Source organism: Pelmatolapia mariae, linkage group LG7, assembly GCF_036321145.2.
Source record: "Pelmatolapia mariae isolate MD_Pm_ZW linkage group LG7, Pm_UMD_F_2, whole genome shotgun sequence".
Lineage (NCBI taxonomy): Eukaryota > Metazoa > Chordata > Actinopteri > Cichliformes > Cichlidae > Pelmatolapia > Pelmatolapia mariae.
The window spans coordinates 37,571,502-37,588,492 of NC_086233.1; the positions used below are offsets into that span (position 1 = coordinate 37,571,502).

A 16,991-nucleotide genomic window follows, 5' to 3' on the forward strand; every position below is an offset into this window, starting at 1 on the left:
ATCCCTCAATCAGAACATGGTATATTAATTAATCTTAAAAAAGTTTTTGGACGGGCTCCCTCTAGTGGTACGTGTTTGAGAACCACTGTTCTAGTTAATATAATTCTTTGTGTACTTCTCAGTTATTCTTTCAACTGCTCCTTTGAAGGATCACCTCAATCAGTCATCCCAATCGTCTGCCTCAATCTCACCCAATGCTTAGCACCCTCTTTTGTTATACCAGTCCTCTGCATGTCCTCCTTCACTCATGAATCTTCTCTTTAGTTTTTTCCTTTTCCCTGGCATCTCCATATTCAACATCCTTTGTGTATTGTGGCAGTAAGGACGGACCCTGGCTGGCCAGGGCTGTGAGTCTTTGCTTGGCAGTTTCCAAGGCTAGAAGTATGAGCAGCTTGCTGTACTTCTTAGGCAACTTCTTTATTGCACCTTTCTACAGTCTCCTCCTCCATGAGGGTACTGTTACTTGTGGCTGTTCACCTTGAAGACAAGCATGTCACTAAGCACTGCTGCCAAGCCTACCTCAGACATGAGCAAGAGACATAAATATGAAGCCATACCAACTCAAATGTTGCCTGGATTAACAAGGTTGACGTCAGGTGTTGAGGATCCAGGACACCCTGATGGGAAGTGTGCTAACGGAACAAGATGGCATCGGTGGGCAAGAGATGAAAATGAGGCACTTTTGGAATGCTACTATGTAAGTAACCATCAGCGCAAGGGGATACATTAATAGGATGGGAGCGCTGGGGGCAGTGACTCCCAAAATAGGCAAGTGGCTCCAGCTAAGATACTGTGCCAGACCCTCAAGCTCCCAGGCCATGAGCTAAGGACCGTCCCCGTGATGTTCCATATTTTACATACACCTTTCATCTTTGTTCAAAAACTAGGAGGCTGTAATCTGTTCCTTCATTACTGTGGACATGGGCATTCTACAGGGTCCATTTATATGGATACACCGTAATAACATGGGAATGGTTGGTGATATTAAAGTCCTGTTTGTGGCACATTAGTATATGTGAGGGGGCAAACTCCTCAAGATGGGTGGTGACCATGGTGGCCATTTAGAAGTCGGCCATCTTGGATACAACTTTTGTTTTTTCAATAGGAAGAGGGCCATGTGACACATCAAACTTATTGGTAATGTCACAAGAAAAACAATGGTGTGCTTGGTTTCAATGTAACTTTATTCTTTCATGAGTTATTTACAAGTTTCTCTTTGTTCACAGCCATTGACATGTCGAAGAGGTTAACACGTGAGGAGCGGATCGAAATTGTGTTGATATCTGGTGAACGCAGTAACCGGGTCATTGCAGCAGATTTCAATGCAAGACACCGTACGAGACCACCCATCTCCCATGCTACAGTTAGCAAACTGCTTGCTAAGTTTCGTGAAACTGGTTCAGTGTTGGATTTGCCGAAATGTGGACGCAAGAAAACTGTCACTAATGAAGAAACATCAGTGGCTGTCCTAGCTTCATTCAGCAAGAGCCCACAGCGTAGCACTCGCCGCATGTCACTGGAGAGTGGCATTAGTTGAACATCCCTTCGGCGGATATTAGCTACTCACAAATGGAACCCTTACAAACTCCAGCTACTGCAGCATCTCAACGAGGATGACCCAGATCGGCGCACAGAATTTGCAGAATGGGCAAAACAAAAATTGGAACAGGACCCTCAGTTCACGCAGAAGATTTTGTTCAGTGATGAGGCAAACTTTTATGTGAATGGTGAAGTTAACAAACAAAACCACCGCTATTGGTCTGACACTAACCCACATTGGATGGATCCCTCCAAGACTTTTGGAACAACAAAAGTGATGGTTTGGTGTGGTATATGGGGTACAACGATAGTGGGTCCATTCTTCATCAATGGAAACCTCAAGGCCACTGGATATTTGAAATTGCTACATGATGATGTGTTTCCCTCTTTATGCACTGAAGCTGGCACGTTCCCTGAGTTTTTCCAGCAAGATGGTGCACCACCACATTATGGGTGCCAGGTCCGAGCATTCCTAGATGAACACTTTCCTGGAAAGTGGATTGGTCGTCGTGGGCCAGTTGAATGGCCCCCAAGGTCTCCCGATCTGACCCCCTTAGACTTTTATCTTTGGGGTCATCTGAAGGCAATTGTCTATGGTGTGAAGATACGAGATGTGCAGCACCTGAAACTACGGATACTGGATGCCTGTGCTGGCATTTCTCCTGCGGTGTTGCTATCAGTGTGTGTGAAGAGTGGGAGAAGAGGGTTGCATTGACAATCCAACACAATGGGCAGCACATTGAACACATTTTATAAGTGGTCAGAAACTTGTAAATAACTCATGAAAGAATAAAGTTACGTTGAAACCAATCACACCATTGTTTTCCTTGTGACTTTACCAATAAGTTTGATGTGTCACATGGCCCTCTTCCTATTGAAAAAACAAAAGTTGTATCCAAGATGGCCGACTTCTAAATGGCCACCATGGTCACCACCCATCTTGAGGAGTTTGCCCCCTCACATATACTAATGTGCCACAAACAGGACTTTAATATCACCAACCATTCCCATTTTATTACGGTGTATCCATATAAATGGCCCACCCTGTAGTTTGCTTTCACTCAACCCTGCTTAACTTTAAATACTCATTTCACATCACCAAATGTGTATTAATCCGGGGCTGAAAATAATCCCCAACTAATACTATCTAATGATGGTTTGCTAAAAGGACTGTCATTTCTGCATGAGATTATGACATGATCTTATCTGCAGCAATCTGGTTTTTCTTTCCTGCAATCTTCACAGAACAGGGCTCAACTTATTACAGGTGGATTTTTCTGAGACTTCTCCTTTCAGGCGCATGAGCATTTTGGATAAACCTCTGGTCTTTGATGGAAGGTTTGTCTTTGCTTATCTGCTCCATGGGTATGTCATCTGGACTAACTACCTTCCAATTTCATTCGCTTCACAGCTGCCCTCATTTCCTATTTACTAATCCTCTGCACTTCATGATTTACTGTTTTCGATTGGTTCTTTTCTCTCTTTTCTCTCTCTGTTTATTTCATAACCTTGTTAAAAGTACTCCTTCCAACTTTTCAACATATTCTTTTCACTTGTTAGTACATTTCCATTTATTTTAATAACCCGGATCTGTTGCATATTCTTTCCAGCTCATTCTCTTTGACTAACAAATTGATAATGTCATGGTGGAGTTAAAGTTGGACCCAGAAGGCAGACCTGGAGATAGTCAGATTATTTTTATTAAGGATGTGGCAAGCTTGGCAAAAGTGAAACTGGGAAGAGGGAGCCTCAACTGAGGCGAAAAAGTCAGATTCAGTTCTGCTTGTAGTTGCAAACAAATGAATTATGAATGTGTGTGAATGTTAGATTGAAAACACTTACATAAGAAAAGCCTGGAAAAAATTCTTGTGAGAATGGCTGAATGAGGGAAGATGTATAAAACCACTTTCAGTGCTCAGTTAAAGTAGAAAAGTGCCATATAAGAACCAGTCCATTTACCAATCAGGTATGTGTCTCTGTGCACTGTACCCTGTAAAGTTTATGAATATAGCTTGCTACCAAAGCTAGTTAGCATTAGCTGGTAACTTAGAATTCTACCCTCAAGTCTTGAAGTGTTCACTTTTGGTTATAAAAAACAAAACAAAAAATGTCAGCATCAAAAATATTATCATAAGGATTTGTAATGTGTAGGTGATAGTGGTTATGTCAATCTTTTATTTCCAGAAAGTGGGTTTATACACTATTCTGCATTTAATCATTTGTTATTATTAATCAGTGGCTCTCTTCCACATCATGTCTTTGTCCTGACTTCCTTCTGTATCTCCCAACTTATTGTGGCAGATGGCCATCCCTCCCTGAGCCTGGTTGTGCTGGAGGTTTATTCCTGTTAAAAGGATCTTTTTCCTTCCCACTGTCACGAAAGCACTTGCTCATAGGGGGTCATATGATTCTTAGGGCAATCGTTTTTGTGATTTGAGTTGAACTGACTTGAACTGAACTAAAGTGAATGTTAATTCTGCATAATATTTCTCTAAAAGGATGTAAACTGTATGGAGTACTGCACATGTAAATTTTTTGACTAATTCCTCATTAAGAATAATTTAGAATACTTTGTAACCTGACTGCTTGAAAAAAAAAATCACAATACCAAAATTTTCACTAGGGATGCCATAGAAACTGAACACATGATTGGTTAACCTTTTAGCTGTTTACGATGCTGAGGGTAGCTTGGGTAGTGGCATGAAATGTACAGCTTTGGTTAATCTGGGACCAAGGATGACTTGAGCTAACTGGCAGATGGTTGTGTTCCTGACTTACTGCTTGCACATAATGGAAAAATCTTAAATGGACTGGTTCTTACATATAGCTTTACTACTCTGAGCACTCAAAGCGCTTTACACAGCTTGCCTCATTCACCCATTGACACAAGCACTTTTTTTCTGTCCTCGTTCTATGTAAGTGCTTTCTATCTAACATTCATAGTGTGTGAATTACAGCCATCAAAAAGGAAGTTGGGGTTAATATCTTGCCCAAGGATATTTGGCATGCAGACTAGAGAAGATGGGGATCACAAACCGCCAACTTTCCGATTAGTAGGTGACCTGCTCTACCACCTGAACTAAAGCCGCCACAGGACATACTCCAAAGTTGGCCGTCAACATGAATGCTTCAGGAGCAACATTATCTGACCTGTTCTAGGGTGCCAGCCAAAATTGGCACGGTTAGACAAGAGAACATACAGCCCACTGGAGGTGGGGGGCGGGGGGCCTGCGCCCAGGTCTGGATTCGTTCTTGCTATAAAAGTGACCAAATTTGAGAAAGCTTTGTTACTGAGCAATTAATGCCTCAAGATCTTTGGCTTCTCCCCTAGAAGCTAACTCTTTCTTTATGTGTGTGTGGAAAAACGCTCCCCTAAGTGATTTCCAGAAATTAGTACTCAGACCCCAGGGTGTCTGCACACCAAATCACCTGCAGCAGAAGACACAAAGACACACACAGTCTGCCCAGATCCTGACAGCCAGATGCCATCATTTGATTTCAACACATAAAGATGTAGCTTTGCTTTTTTTTAGATTTAAAATTAAACTTTTATTTTATTTTGTGGATATCAGCTGTGTCACTGATAGCACACAAACTGAGATATCAAGTAAAAACAGGAAACAATATTACAGGCAGTTTGTGAACATTGGCCCAAAATACTCTTATAATTTTCAGTCCTCTCAGAAATCCAGCTTGAGTTAATGCTGCATTAAATCTGCCATTAATTATGTGTGAGGAAGCGGACACTTTTTAAACCGCGAGAGATGCGGTGGAATGTCTAACTTCACCCAAATTTTTCCATCAGTGACTCTATGAAGTCTGGGTACTTGCGCATATAGGCACAAACAACATTAGGGACCCATTTCCTGACCCGGAGGTGCTGGGAAGCAACCCACTGATCCAACAAGGAAAACCCCAGTGTGCATGTAGCGTACAAGTATATCTACCCCTGCCTGCTCCCTCTCACCTAGGGCAAGTCCAACACCTCTCCAGGAAACTGGTTGCAGACTGTGCACTGTGGTGAGCCTGACTATAGCTAGTTGGTTAAGGCACCAGGTGATCCTGTCTCAGGCAGGGAGACGTGGAATTTTTTAATTTTTCCACTATTATTTGTTTTTTTCCTGTCAGAATTGCTCTTTGTCCTCTCTCACCCAGGAACAATTTTAGTGTTCTGTAAGCAATAATATATGATCTTAAAGCAGTATACCTACACTGTACATGCTGACCTTGTATCAAACTTCCACGTAGACTAAACCTGTGTTCTGTTTATATTTATTCTTTACTGTCAAACTATTAAACACCACTGAGCGTGGAGCTGGGAGAATAACAACTAAAACTGTCCTTTAAACATTAATTTAATGAAATCTTTGATTAAAATCTATCAGATGTCTGAATGATAGCATTGTGATATTGATAAGGCAGTTAACTTACAGTCTGTATTTTTGTTGGCTTTCTTTCCAGGCTTCAGATAGACTAAACTTTGTTAATATAGTAGCTGTTTTCCAGTCTTACTGACCAAAGCCCTTAAAGTGCAAACTTTTAATGCTATGTTACTCTACAGTGGTTTTCTCTTTACCTCTCACACTCAGCTGCTTGGTCTCTGGCAGTTACCTTGCTATGGTCGTATTACTTGTTTAACCTCTTCAGATTTTTCCCCATAGTATAGTTTCATCTTCCTTTGTAAAATCAGTCACTCTAATGCCAGTACATTTATTCATAATTGTGATTAGTCATTTCTGCCAACGTCACCCCTTTTATGTGAATGTACAGGGGAAACCCTGGGGAAACTTAGTGAGTTGATAGCTAGCTTCATGTGACCGCTTGCCACTGTTAGGGTAAGTGAATCCAGATTGACTAATGATACCGTGGGTATGCTGAACAAACTTTGTGGTACAGGCCTCAAGTAACATGTCAATAATTGTGAGAAGAATCACTAAAACTAATAAATTCAGTGTGTAAACTCTTCTTGTTTTTTCTTGTAGACATTCTATTGGGACTGTTTGGCTGAGCTGCTGTCATTTCAGCTTCACTTTGCTGTTGAACGGCATACACAAGCATATCTACAGGTTAAAGAAACTAAACAGTAGTGCTTAAATACCAGCCATGTCTTGCCTTTGTTTTGGATTCCCAGTGAGACAAAGACAGTGATATTTTTGATGAAGAATATGTAGAGCATGTAATTCTACATATGCCATGTAAATCTGCATGATGAAGTGACTACTCTTGTCTGGTGGGGTCAGAAGAATTCTTGGACTAAAAAATGGCCTAACTGGCCAAAAAGAAGTCAGCAAGACCCTGAGGTAAAAAATCCTTAGCATTTTACTCTCAGCTTTCCATCTGTAGTAAGGTGATGAAAAGCCAAGCTGTTCACTACTTCAGAGCTGCCACACTGCTTTGACTCCTCATGGGTCATGTCATCCCTCAGAGGGGGTGGCGGACGTTGGCGCTCTGACATGGAGATAGGCAGCCACGGCTGATGAAGCTAACAAGGCAGTCGGCTCGTTAGCTGCTAATTGAGCTGTTAGTGCCAAGACTGGAGTGTGCCATCTGTTTGTCACAGAGGAACATCTTGTCGCTTAACGCCTGCCGACAAGACCCTCTCTCTCTCCTTCCGTGGTGCGATATTAATAGCTCAAGTCCACAGACGGAAAGAAAAATGAAGAAATTGAAGAAGTGACAAACAAACTGAGAGTTTGGGTGGGTGGGTTGGGGGTGAGGGGGCTCTGCCAGGTCCAGTTAAACCTGACAAGAAACAGCATGTCACTTAGACTCTAAATAAAAAACTGGAAGTAGTTTTCATTTCAAATCCTTAAATGATCTTTCAAGCAGATTTTTTTTTTGAGTCAACATAAATAATTTCTTGCATCTTCTTTTGGAAAGATGTAAAAAAAAAATCATTTTTTGTGGTTTATGAATTGAATGGTGTTCATAGTGAATTTTCAAATTTAGGTTCAACTAATACTTTTAGGAGGCTCACTGTGAGTATTAGTAGTGGAGTCGAAGTTGCCCATTCTCACATCTAGCACCTAGCAGGAGAGGTTACCTCATATTCATTCTCACTACTCTAAATTCCATACCAGGTATAAGATAAAAACATGTAGAAGCTGTTGGTGTAGTATATCCAAACTGCTGACCCTTAAGCATCCTTCATGCTACTTAGCTGCTGCTGTTGCATGGTGACATGAACAGGAAAAATGTAGAACTGAAATGAATGGATCAGACAAATTGGATCAGCGCTTCCCTCCTGAAAGTACTCTGTTTGGCCTTGTTGAAGGTACTGCCTAGTGGCTTCAACCTTAGTGACCAAGCACCCACTTAGACACTGTGTATTCTTTGAACTCTTTTCCAGAGACTTGACAAATAAATGGCTGCATGTGGTGGCCAAACGTTCTGGAACGGTTGAAGTTTGTGTACTACCATACATACCTTTTTGACTGTGTTATCTTTGAATATAACAGGGTTTAGCAGAGCAGTCCACCATCGGTGTTCCCAATATAAAATTTCTTTGGAAAGACCATTAATTTATGCCTTTTCTCATTTTACTTGATTTTTCTTTCAATATCAGTCACGTCTTAACACTGAATGTCAGCATAAATCTTTGCCTCTTTCAGCTTAATCACAACAATATGCAAATACGCAAACTCTACACAGACTGGAACCTTTTTTTTTAAATGAACATTGAAAAAAGTATTCTTCCCAAGTGAGTTACAGAATCATCAAGGTACGAATGCCATGATTCTTAATTCACAAAAGATTCAGTGTATTTCAACCAGTGATCTCTCGCCTAGTTTTTCAAAGAGTCTTTGAAATCAAAGTATAAAGTCATGACATTTCTGTAACATTTTGTATCCTAAAGTGGCTGTGCTGGAAGAAAAACTATTTCACAGCAGCACAATCAAACAAAAGAACAACCTTCACTTTACAATTTCATGTATTTGAATTTTAGACAATATCACTTTATTTTATTAAAAGAAACATTTGATCTACCCACTGTCATTTTGCTATACAAACGGACTCTTTTGACTTTCAAATGACAGGTAATCCAGTACAGACGCAACCTGTGTTGAAGGTGAAACTGTTTCTCTCCTGGTTGTCTTCTCTCCCGAGTTGCTTGTTGCCTGGTGAAGAGCTGTGTGTGTGTGCGCGTGTGTGTGCGTGCGTGCGTGCGTGTGTGTGTGTGTGTTGGGGGGGGGGGGGGGGGGGGGTGGGGACTGTCAGCTCACTAGAGGCGCTAATTTGTTAATGTTCCTTCTGTTAGGAATCCTAATTACTGTTGTAAGCTTCATGCCTAATTTAGTGATTATGTGCAAGATGACTGAGCTAATGAACATCTCAAGATGTTCCAGTTGTTCCACACCTTTTTCCTGCTTTTTATCTTTTTAAATTCTAGCAGAGAATTAATAATAGAAGAGTTAACCTTTGGACTGGTTTTTAATTGTAGTATTTTTGAGTTTGTAGCGCCTAATTGTGGCATTTTGTTTTGCATCTCCCACAGTTACAGGAATTTGTGAAGAGGATGTTCAGCCATGACTAAACTTTGGAACAAACTGTGTTTTCTCTCAAGTCCTAGGTTTATCTTTCTTAAAACAATAAAATCATTCACATAAATTATCTTTTATTAGTCATGCATTTTGGCTATAAGGATCCCAGCACTCATATGTTTGTTAAACAAAGAATATTTACAAAAATTTAACATTTATTATTTTACGATTGAAAAGCACTGAAATGATAATAAAGTCTATAGATTAATTTAAAAGTTTTATAAAGGGAGGTGCAAGGAGGAAAAATAAAACTAATGCATTGTTCTACACTGCTAGTAAGGCATGGACAGGTTTGTGAAAAGCTGCAGGTAAACCTGAAGTAGCAGAGTCATCATCAGACACCACAACTGCCCAAAGAATTGTTTTTGAAAATCGCTTCGATATAATTTAAAACTATGCATCTAGAGGGTGTTTAGTTTGATAAGATGAGTGGCTTGAAAAAAATGTTTAATCTGTGGAAGTTCTCCAAAAAAGAAGGCAAAATTAGTCTAAATAACCCGTACACATCACTAAGGTCTAGCCAGTCTTTGTTGGTTTGTTTTAACTTATCTGTCTGGTGTGCATGTATTTTATCTTTAGGGCTGGTTCAGTCCTGGTCAGGTGTTTGTCCTGGATGAGTACTGTGCTCGGTATGGTGTTCGAGGCTGCCACCGCCATCTGAGCTACCTGAAGGAGCTGATGGATTATTCGGAGAACAATGCTCTCGTCGACCCTATGCTGCTACACTACAGCTATGCCTTCTGCGCCTCCCACGTCCACGGAAACAGGTAGTTAGGAATCATTAGAGTAACTGCACTCCACAGGCATGGAGATCTTTGTCTCATTTCTACAGAATGAAAAGGTCTAAATAAGAGCATAGACGGTTAACATAGATGTTAACTTTAAAATCAAATCTCTAACATGCATTTTAGCTTACAGTTCTTCAAGATTTCCATTTGGGAATTTCAGATATGTCAAATATTTATATGGAATAGATAATTCCATATAAAGCAGTCTGGTGCTTGCTAAGATGTTAGGTTTTGGGACTGCAGGGATTAAAGTATACCAATGCCAGCACTATGTGTTGGTAGCAAACTGGAGCTGCACATCCACCCCACCCCTAACACCCTTTGTGAACTTTTGTGTGTGTGTTTTATGATATCACAATGTTTATCTTTGCTCCTGATGAACCAGAGTCACAATTCCTTATGGCTGTTTGAGAGCTTCAGTAGTTGAATATAAACAAAAATCCTTTTTTTTCCCTCTTAATTGTTTGCTAAAATCACAGACGCTGCTGTTTTTTCCTCTAAGTATTGTTAAAGGCACCTCAGTTTTGGTCATTTTTATTCATGTTTCTGTATTTATCCCTTATTCTTTTATTTTTTATATTGGCTTTATTTCTGCTTCTTTTCCTTTTTAATTTCCTAATTATAAAAAATGTATTCCCGTTTAATTATACCTTTCTATATTAGCTTTTGTAAGGCATTTTGTGACTCTTATCTCTGAAAAACTATATAAATACATATTTCATGACTTCTTAAAGCAATCGTACTCTTTTGCTTTGCACTAATCTTTCTTCTTGTTCTTTCACCTAGTCCTTTTAGGGTTCACCACAGTGGATCAGCTGCCTCCATCTCACCCTAGCATTCAGTTCAGTCCTACTTAATTGCATTCATGAATATTCTCAGTGGTTTTCCACTTTTCATTCTCTTCATAGCTGCCCTTACTTTCACCTTACTTACCCTCTTCGCCTCGTGAGTCACCGTTTTTTCTCCATCCATCCTGCTCTCTCTCTCTTATTCTCTTCATTCATCTCCCCCATCAAAATACTCCTTCCATCTTCTCAGCACAGTCTCTTCTCTTGTTAGTACACTTCCATCTTTACTCCTTTCTTTATGTTCAACCTTATGTTCAACTCAATAAACAGCTTGTCTACTTTCTTCATCTCTTCGACTATCCCACCCGCTTTGCTTTGTCTTCTATCCTCCTTCCACAGCTTACACTACATATCTTCTTGGCAGTTTCCCTCACTACCACAGCCGTTTCTGTTCTTTCGCAAAATTCATCTGCCTCCACATTCCTCACCTTAACACCATACCAACCCAAGACCTAATCATCACCTGTGTTCGCTTCACCTACATGTCCACTGAAGTCTGTCCAATCATCACTCTTTCCACCAGGAATACTTTCTGCCACTAATCCCACTTGTGGGGCTAATGCACTGACAACAGTCAACATCACACCTTCAGCTTTACTTCCAGAACACTCTTTATATACTTTTCCTTGTTTCATTTTTGTATAGTAGCTCCACCTCAGTTGTGATTTAACAGTTCTTGTTAACAGCTAGTTTTTCTCTCCTTTATGAATGATAATTTATTCTGAAGGGTCTGCCATTAACCTACTTTCTTCTCACAATTTAATTCCAAACTAAAAGTTATTTTCTCATGTCTTATCGTTTTATCATTTTATTGTTTTAGTGGCTTTTTTCATTTTTATGGCAAATTGAAAACATGTTTGCAGCTTATGTCTCTATTTTAGTGGCTTAAATGACACTCTCTATGACTGTGTTTTATTTTTTAAGTAATGAAAAACAACAAAGCAATTTTGTAAGGTTTAATTTTCCTGCTTTGCAGCCTTTGTGAAGAAACTATAAAACAGTATTATAGCTTACAGGATTAAACAGTAGTGTTCAGTTATATGTTAATGCCTTTATAATAACCTTTTAGTCTTAAGAGATGTGAGCAAATATTGCACGTTTCACAATTTACAAAAATAACAGTGCAAACATCTTCCTGATATGCAGTGTCAGGAAGATGTACCTTGTCTGCTATGACAGAATCAGATTGGATCCATCTAAATCTGGTGAACATTGTGGGGCTAATGGTTGCATCTTTGGAATAAAGCGGTTTCCTGCATCAAAAAAGCAAAGAAGCAAGTGTCTAAGCTACAGCATCTCTAATCCTGCCAGTTGTAGCTAAGTTCTTCGTGGAAGTGTTTATTTACAGGCTCTGTCCCTTATGATAATGGGAGCCAAAGTGACACTACACTACACAAATTTTGTAAAATAAAACATAATCAATTGTGTCTGACCTTTAAATCAATAACTTGTGCTGTGTGTTTGATAAAACAGTCAAACTTTAGCCGGCTTCAAAAGGAACTCTGAGATGACTTGTTTGAAGGTTTGCGTAAGTTTGATGAGATGGATTTGAATCAGGATCGAGTTTAAAGGAGCATTATCAGAGCCAGCGGGAGTCACCTGTCAGTTGACATCTCTTCTTCTCAGAGCCATCTACACCGCAGCAACACAGGATGTGACAGCAGCTTTTACCTCCCCCAACCCTTTAAACAACAATCCTCTCCATCTACACAGACGTAAATGGGGGAGGAGGTAGGTGACAAACAGAATCACATGCCACTCGGCCTCATCTCCTTTCTACAAATGTAAGGTGAAGTGGCATCTACACCCAGTGCTCTGCCATGCCGCTCAGCAAGCTCGACTCATGACAACTGTTGTCAACTGACATCATCACTAAAGAGCCAGAGGGTTAGCTGGATCCCGCAGGCAGATGTAGTACTTATTGTTTTCACTTGAGCCAAACTGAAAGCAAACACACAAACTTAAGTCTACAGAGATACATCTCCCCATCACCATCCCCAACCCCGGAGAAGCATTGACAGCAGCCTCGCCTCCATTGCGCTTGCTTCATTTAGCAGCAACAATACATCTAAGCCCCGACAAGCTGTCACTCCACACTCTGCCTTGAGTGCTACCAAACCAAACACCGCTTTGTGTTGTGTTTCTCTCAGCTCGGCACATTTTGAGTTTGGCTTCTTGCCAACCTGTGCCCCGTCTGATTTGTTTTCAGCTGTAATTTCATTCAGAGGGTTTGAGTGACATTTGCTGGGAAAAATCAGTTTCTCGTATCATTTGAAAGCTCTTGATGAGCTCTTTGTGAGTATCAGAGAAAATATGTCAGCTTCCAACTCACTGAATTGATTTTAGTAACCACTAAAGACCCCATTTAAAAGAGATTTTCTGTGCTTTTGTGTTTGCTTTTTTTATTTGTTGTAAAGTTTTCATGGAAATGTTACAGAAAGTGCACACAGACAACAAATCTGCTGGCATGGTGCGTTCACATTCAACCTTATTGATTGGAAAAAAAATCAGTTATTTTGTCTGAGTTGTTTTGAATTAGGCAATGTTTTGACAGTTATGGGAGCACTTGACTGGCTTCATACTGCCAAACAGACTTTGGTAGCAAACTGCTTTAGTCAAGGACGTTAAAAGTGATATTCATGTAAATGAAAAATAGGAAATATTATTATATTAATTATGCATAAAATTGCAACAAACTCTGAAATATTAAAGTCAGTTTTCATATTGTTTAGGTTTTAAAGTAAAGCTTTAAAACCTAAACGATATGACCTGTTTCACCATTGTCACTAATGTAACATAACTTGTGAAATGTTATTCCTTGATCGCTTTGTTTAGACTGTTTAGACTACATTTGGAATTTTACAGCTTACGTTGCCTCGATGTGGCTTAATCGATCTTCAAATGCGGCCTTCAAAAAATGTCAGGCTGGACATTACAGAATCAGGAAGTGCAGAGGATTAGTAAGGAGGAAATGAGTACAGCAATCAAGAGGATGTAGAGTGGAAAGACACTTGGTCCAGGTTCGGAGGTATGGAAATGTTTAGGAGAAAGGCCGGTGGACTTTTTAACCAGATTGTTTTATACAGTCCTAAAAGTGAGAAGAACAACACAAATGTGTGAATGAGAAGGTGAAGTAAAGATGAAAGTAGAGGTAGTGAAGGTGGACAAGTTTAAGTATCTGGGGTCAATTATCCAAAGCAATGGATAGTGCACAAGAGAGGTGAAGAAGAGAGTGTAGGCAGGGTGCCTAGTGTAGAGTAGTGTAGACAGTGATTGGAGCCATATATTAGAGGTGATCTTTGACAGAAGGATAGCAGTGAAAGGGAAGGTTGATAAAATAATAGTGAAACATGCCATGATTTATGATTTGGAGACGGTGGCACTAACAAAAAGACGGGAGGCTGACTTGGAAGTAGCAGAGCTGAAGATGTTGAAGATTTTTACTGGAAGCAACCAGAATGGAAAGAATTGAATAGTTGTTAACTTGTGCCTGACTGATCCAGTAACAAAATTTCATTCTTGATGAGCCGCATGTTTGATTTGGCAAAGATTTTACACCAGATGGCCTTCCTGACGCAACCTACCCCATTTATGTGTACCGCTGTGGCTCAGGACACAGATATCATTAAGAACAGCAACTTGAGTAACTGCTGATACTTACAGGAGTTAGTTTTGAGGGTCTTTCCTACCTAAAGTAATTCCTCTAAAGAGTTCTCATGCGGGGAGTTTTCTTTACACACGGAGATTTATAGTTTTCCTTTTCCATGAGGTTCTCTGCTGGAAGTAATACTAAAGGTCTGATGACCTCTGATTTCCTTTTTCTGAATTCAGACAAAACTTGTTTCTAAAAATCTTAGAAACATGGTTTCTAAGCAGGTACCTACTCTGGATGGCATTGCCTTGGCCTCTGTATATAATCACAGAGACCAAGGCAATGTAAGGAATCTTGTCATTTGTAACCAGGTTATACCCTTCAGTGTGCTCGTTAACTGACTTTTTTCCTCTTAAATTAGAAACATCCTGTGTGTGATGCTGAAAAATTAGTTTGATTTAAATAATTTTATGCTTTACTATGTAATTCATTGTTATCAGTAGCACACATGCATCAATTCACATGCAGCCTGTTTTTTCATAATACTTTCTTCCAGACTTCAGTAGTCCAATGATGGTGTTTTGTGGCCCAGGCAAGCGTCTTTGTCTTATTCTGACATCTTAGCAATGCCTTTATTGCTGCAACTCGTCCTGTCAAACCTGCAGCTCGAAGTCTTCCTTTCACAGTTGAAACTAACACTTGCTTACTACCACCACTATTAAGCTGTGCTTGACACTGTTGTCCTGTGAGCTGCGTATCACACAGAAACTTGTCCTCTGGTTCAGTTGTGGCTTTGGGTCTGCCAGACCTTTTCCTGTCAGAGTTTGCCCCAGTTTCTGAGTGCCTTTTGATGGTGAAGGAAACTGGAATCACTGACACCTTGACTTTCTTTGCAGTTTCTCTATAGGAAAGAACTACATTTTTAAGTGTTTTAATGGTCTGTCTCTCTTCCATTGTTAATTGCCTTTTTCTCGCCATTTTTATAGCAACACACTACTTTCTGCAGCACAATGCTGTTCAGCTGATGCTCACTGATGGGTATGGTACCACAGTGTGTTCCAACACTGCTTTTATGCAGACAGAGGGGGTTGTAAGTAGTCCCGAAAAGTTGGAACACCTGTAGGAATTAGTAGCACCAGCTTTCAAGGCTTGATCAACCTCTATTGGTGCAGAACAGATTTAAACTGTTAACCCATTTTGTGTTGCTTTTTTTTTTTTTTTTGTATAATTCTGAAATGCACAATATTTTTCAGTTTTGAGTAACCTTACCTTTTTTTTTTTTTTTTTTTACCTCTGGCAGTTCACCACTTACTTTTGTACCATTTTAAACTATTTATTGGACTTGCTCGACTTGAACTGCAATAAATAACTGGAAAAATTGGGGTGTTCTAAAACCTTTGACTGGTAGTGTATATAGACATGTAAACAATAATTTACCTGCCCTGGCCTGTAAAATATTGCCTGTAAACCACTAATTGTAAGTTGGTTTCCAGGCAAACTAACATGCATAATTCAACTTTTGTAAATTAGATGTTAGTATTGTGAAATAAAAAAGATATGATGCTTTTATAAATGGTAAATCGACTCTTTCTTACATAGCACTTTTCTACTCTACGTGAACACTCAAAGTGCTTTGTACAACATGTCTCATTTATCCATTCATACAAGCACTTTTCTCTCCACCTAAGTGCTAGCTAATATTCACACACATTTATTCAAAAGGGAGCATTCGCGAGCAACTCAGGGTTCATAGTCTTACCCGAGGATATTTAGGCATGCAGAAATGTATGCCTAAATATCATCGAGCATCGAACCACCAACCTTCCAGTTAGCTGATCTTCTCTACCTCCTGAGCTACATCAGATGGAGAATAGTAGAGGCTGTTTTGCCTTTTTGGCAGTATGAAGACAACATAATATCTAAATAAGAACCTTTAGGAACCTAAAATGTATCTGTGTGCTGAGATTTGTTGCTCAGCTCCTGAGATTTTGTGTATTATTGTCAAATATGACAAATTGTGCACCAAGATAGATGTCTAATATGTTAAAAACAGCAACTCAACATAAAAAAACCATAATCCCTGACCTTCAACCTATTCATATGAAACCTTCCTTGTTACAAAAAAGACAAGAGCTGCAAAACTCTTCAGCCATTTTTATTTTCTGTCATCTTACTCTGGGATGCAGATTGATTGTTTGAGCAAGATGAACAACTCAGATTACAGAACAGCTGGCAATAACTGTGGGGGCTTGGAGCCTCAGGCAGTCCCTCTATCATGCATCTTGCTCCCATCACAGTCTTCACATCTTCATTTGTGCAATGAGACCCTTGGCTTCTTCAGCATGAAAGCAAATTTTTACATGAGTGAACACACACGCCCCCCTCACAATGGCTCTGCTTTCTGTTCCCTCAGGATTAACTGGTGCTTGTTAAATAAGGTTGTGAGCAGTGCGGTGGGGGAGTTGTGATGAATTGAAAGATTTGGGGAACAACAGGGTTTACAAGTTGTGCTAACAAGTGCTGTTGTGCAAAGAAAGCTGCTTCTCATTACTGATTGAATTGAGTTGAGTGGAGCTGAAGAGTGGCGCTGATGTTCTCGCACAATACATGACAACGTCCTGTTGTTATCCACCACCACCTCTGCAACCTCCACCTTCCCCGGGCTGTGAATAACACTGAATCT

General features: G+C 39.9%; 1 protein-coding gene across 5 annotated transcripts in view; it reads left to right on the forward strand.

The window, feature by feature from the left end:
- Positions 1–16,991, forward strand: part of cadps2 (Ca++-dependent secretion activator 2) — a 142,545-nt gene that overhangs the window by 57,914 nt on the left and 67,640 nt on the right. For 4 of the 5 annotated variants that reach the window (XM_063480896.1, XM_063480897.1, XM_063480899.1 and 1 more), the window contains exon 13: positions 9,660–9,847. In XM_063480896.1, coding sequence (XP_063336966.1) covers positions 9,660–9,847 — 188 coding nt within the window. Of the gene's footprint in view, positions 1–9,658; positions 9,848–16,991 lie in introns of all 5 variants that reach the window. The other variant, XM_063480900.1, reaches the window with a different exon arrangement.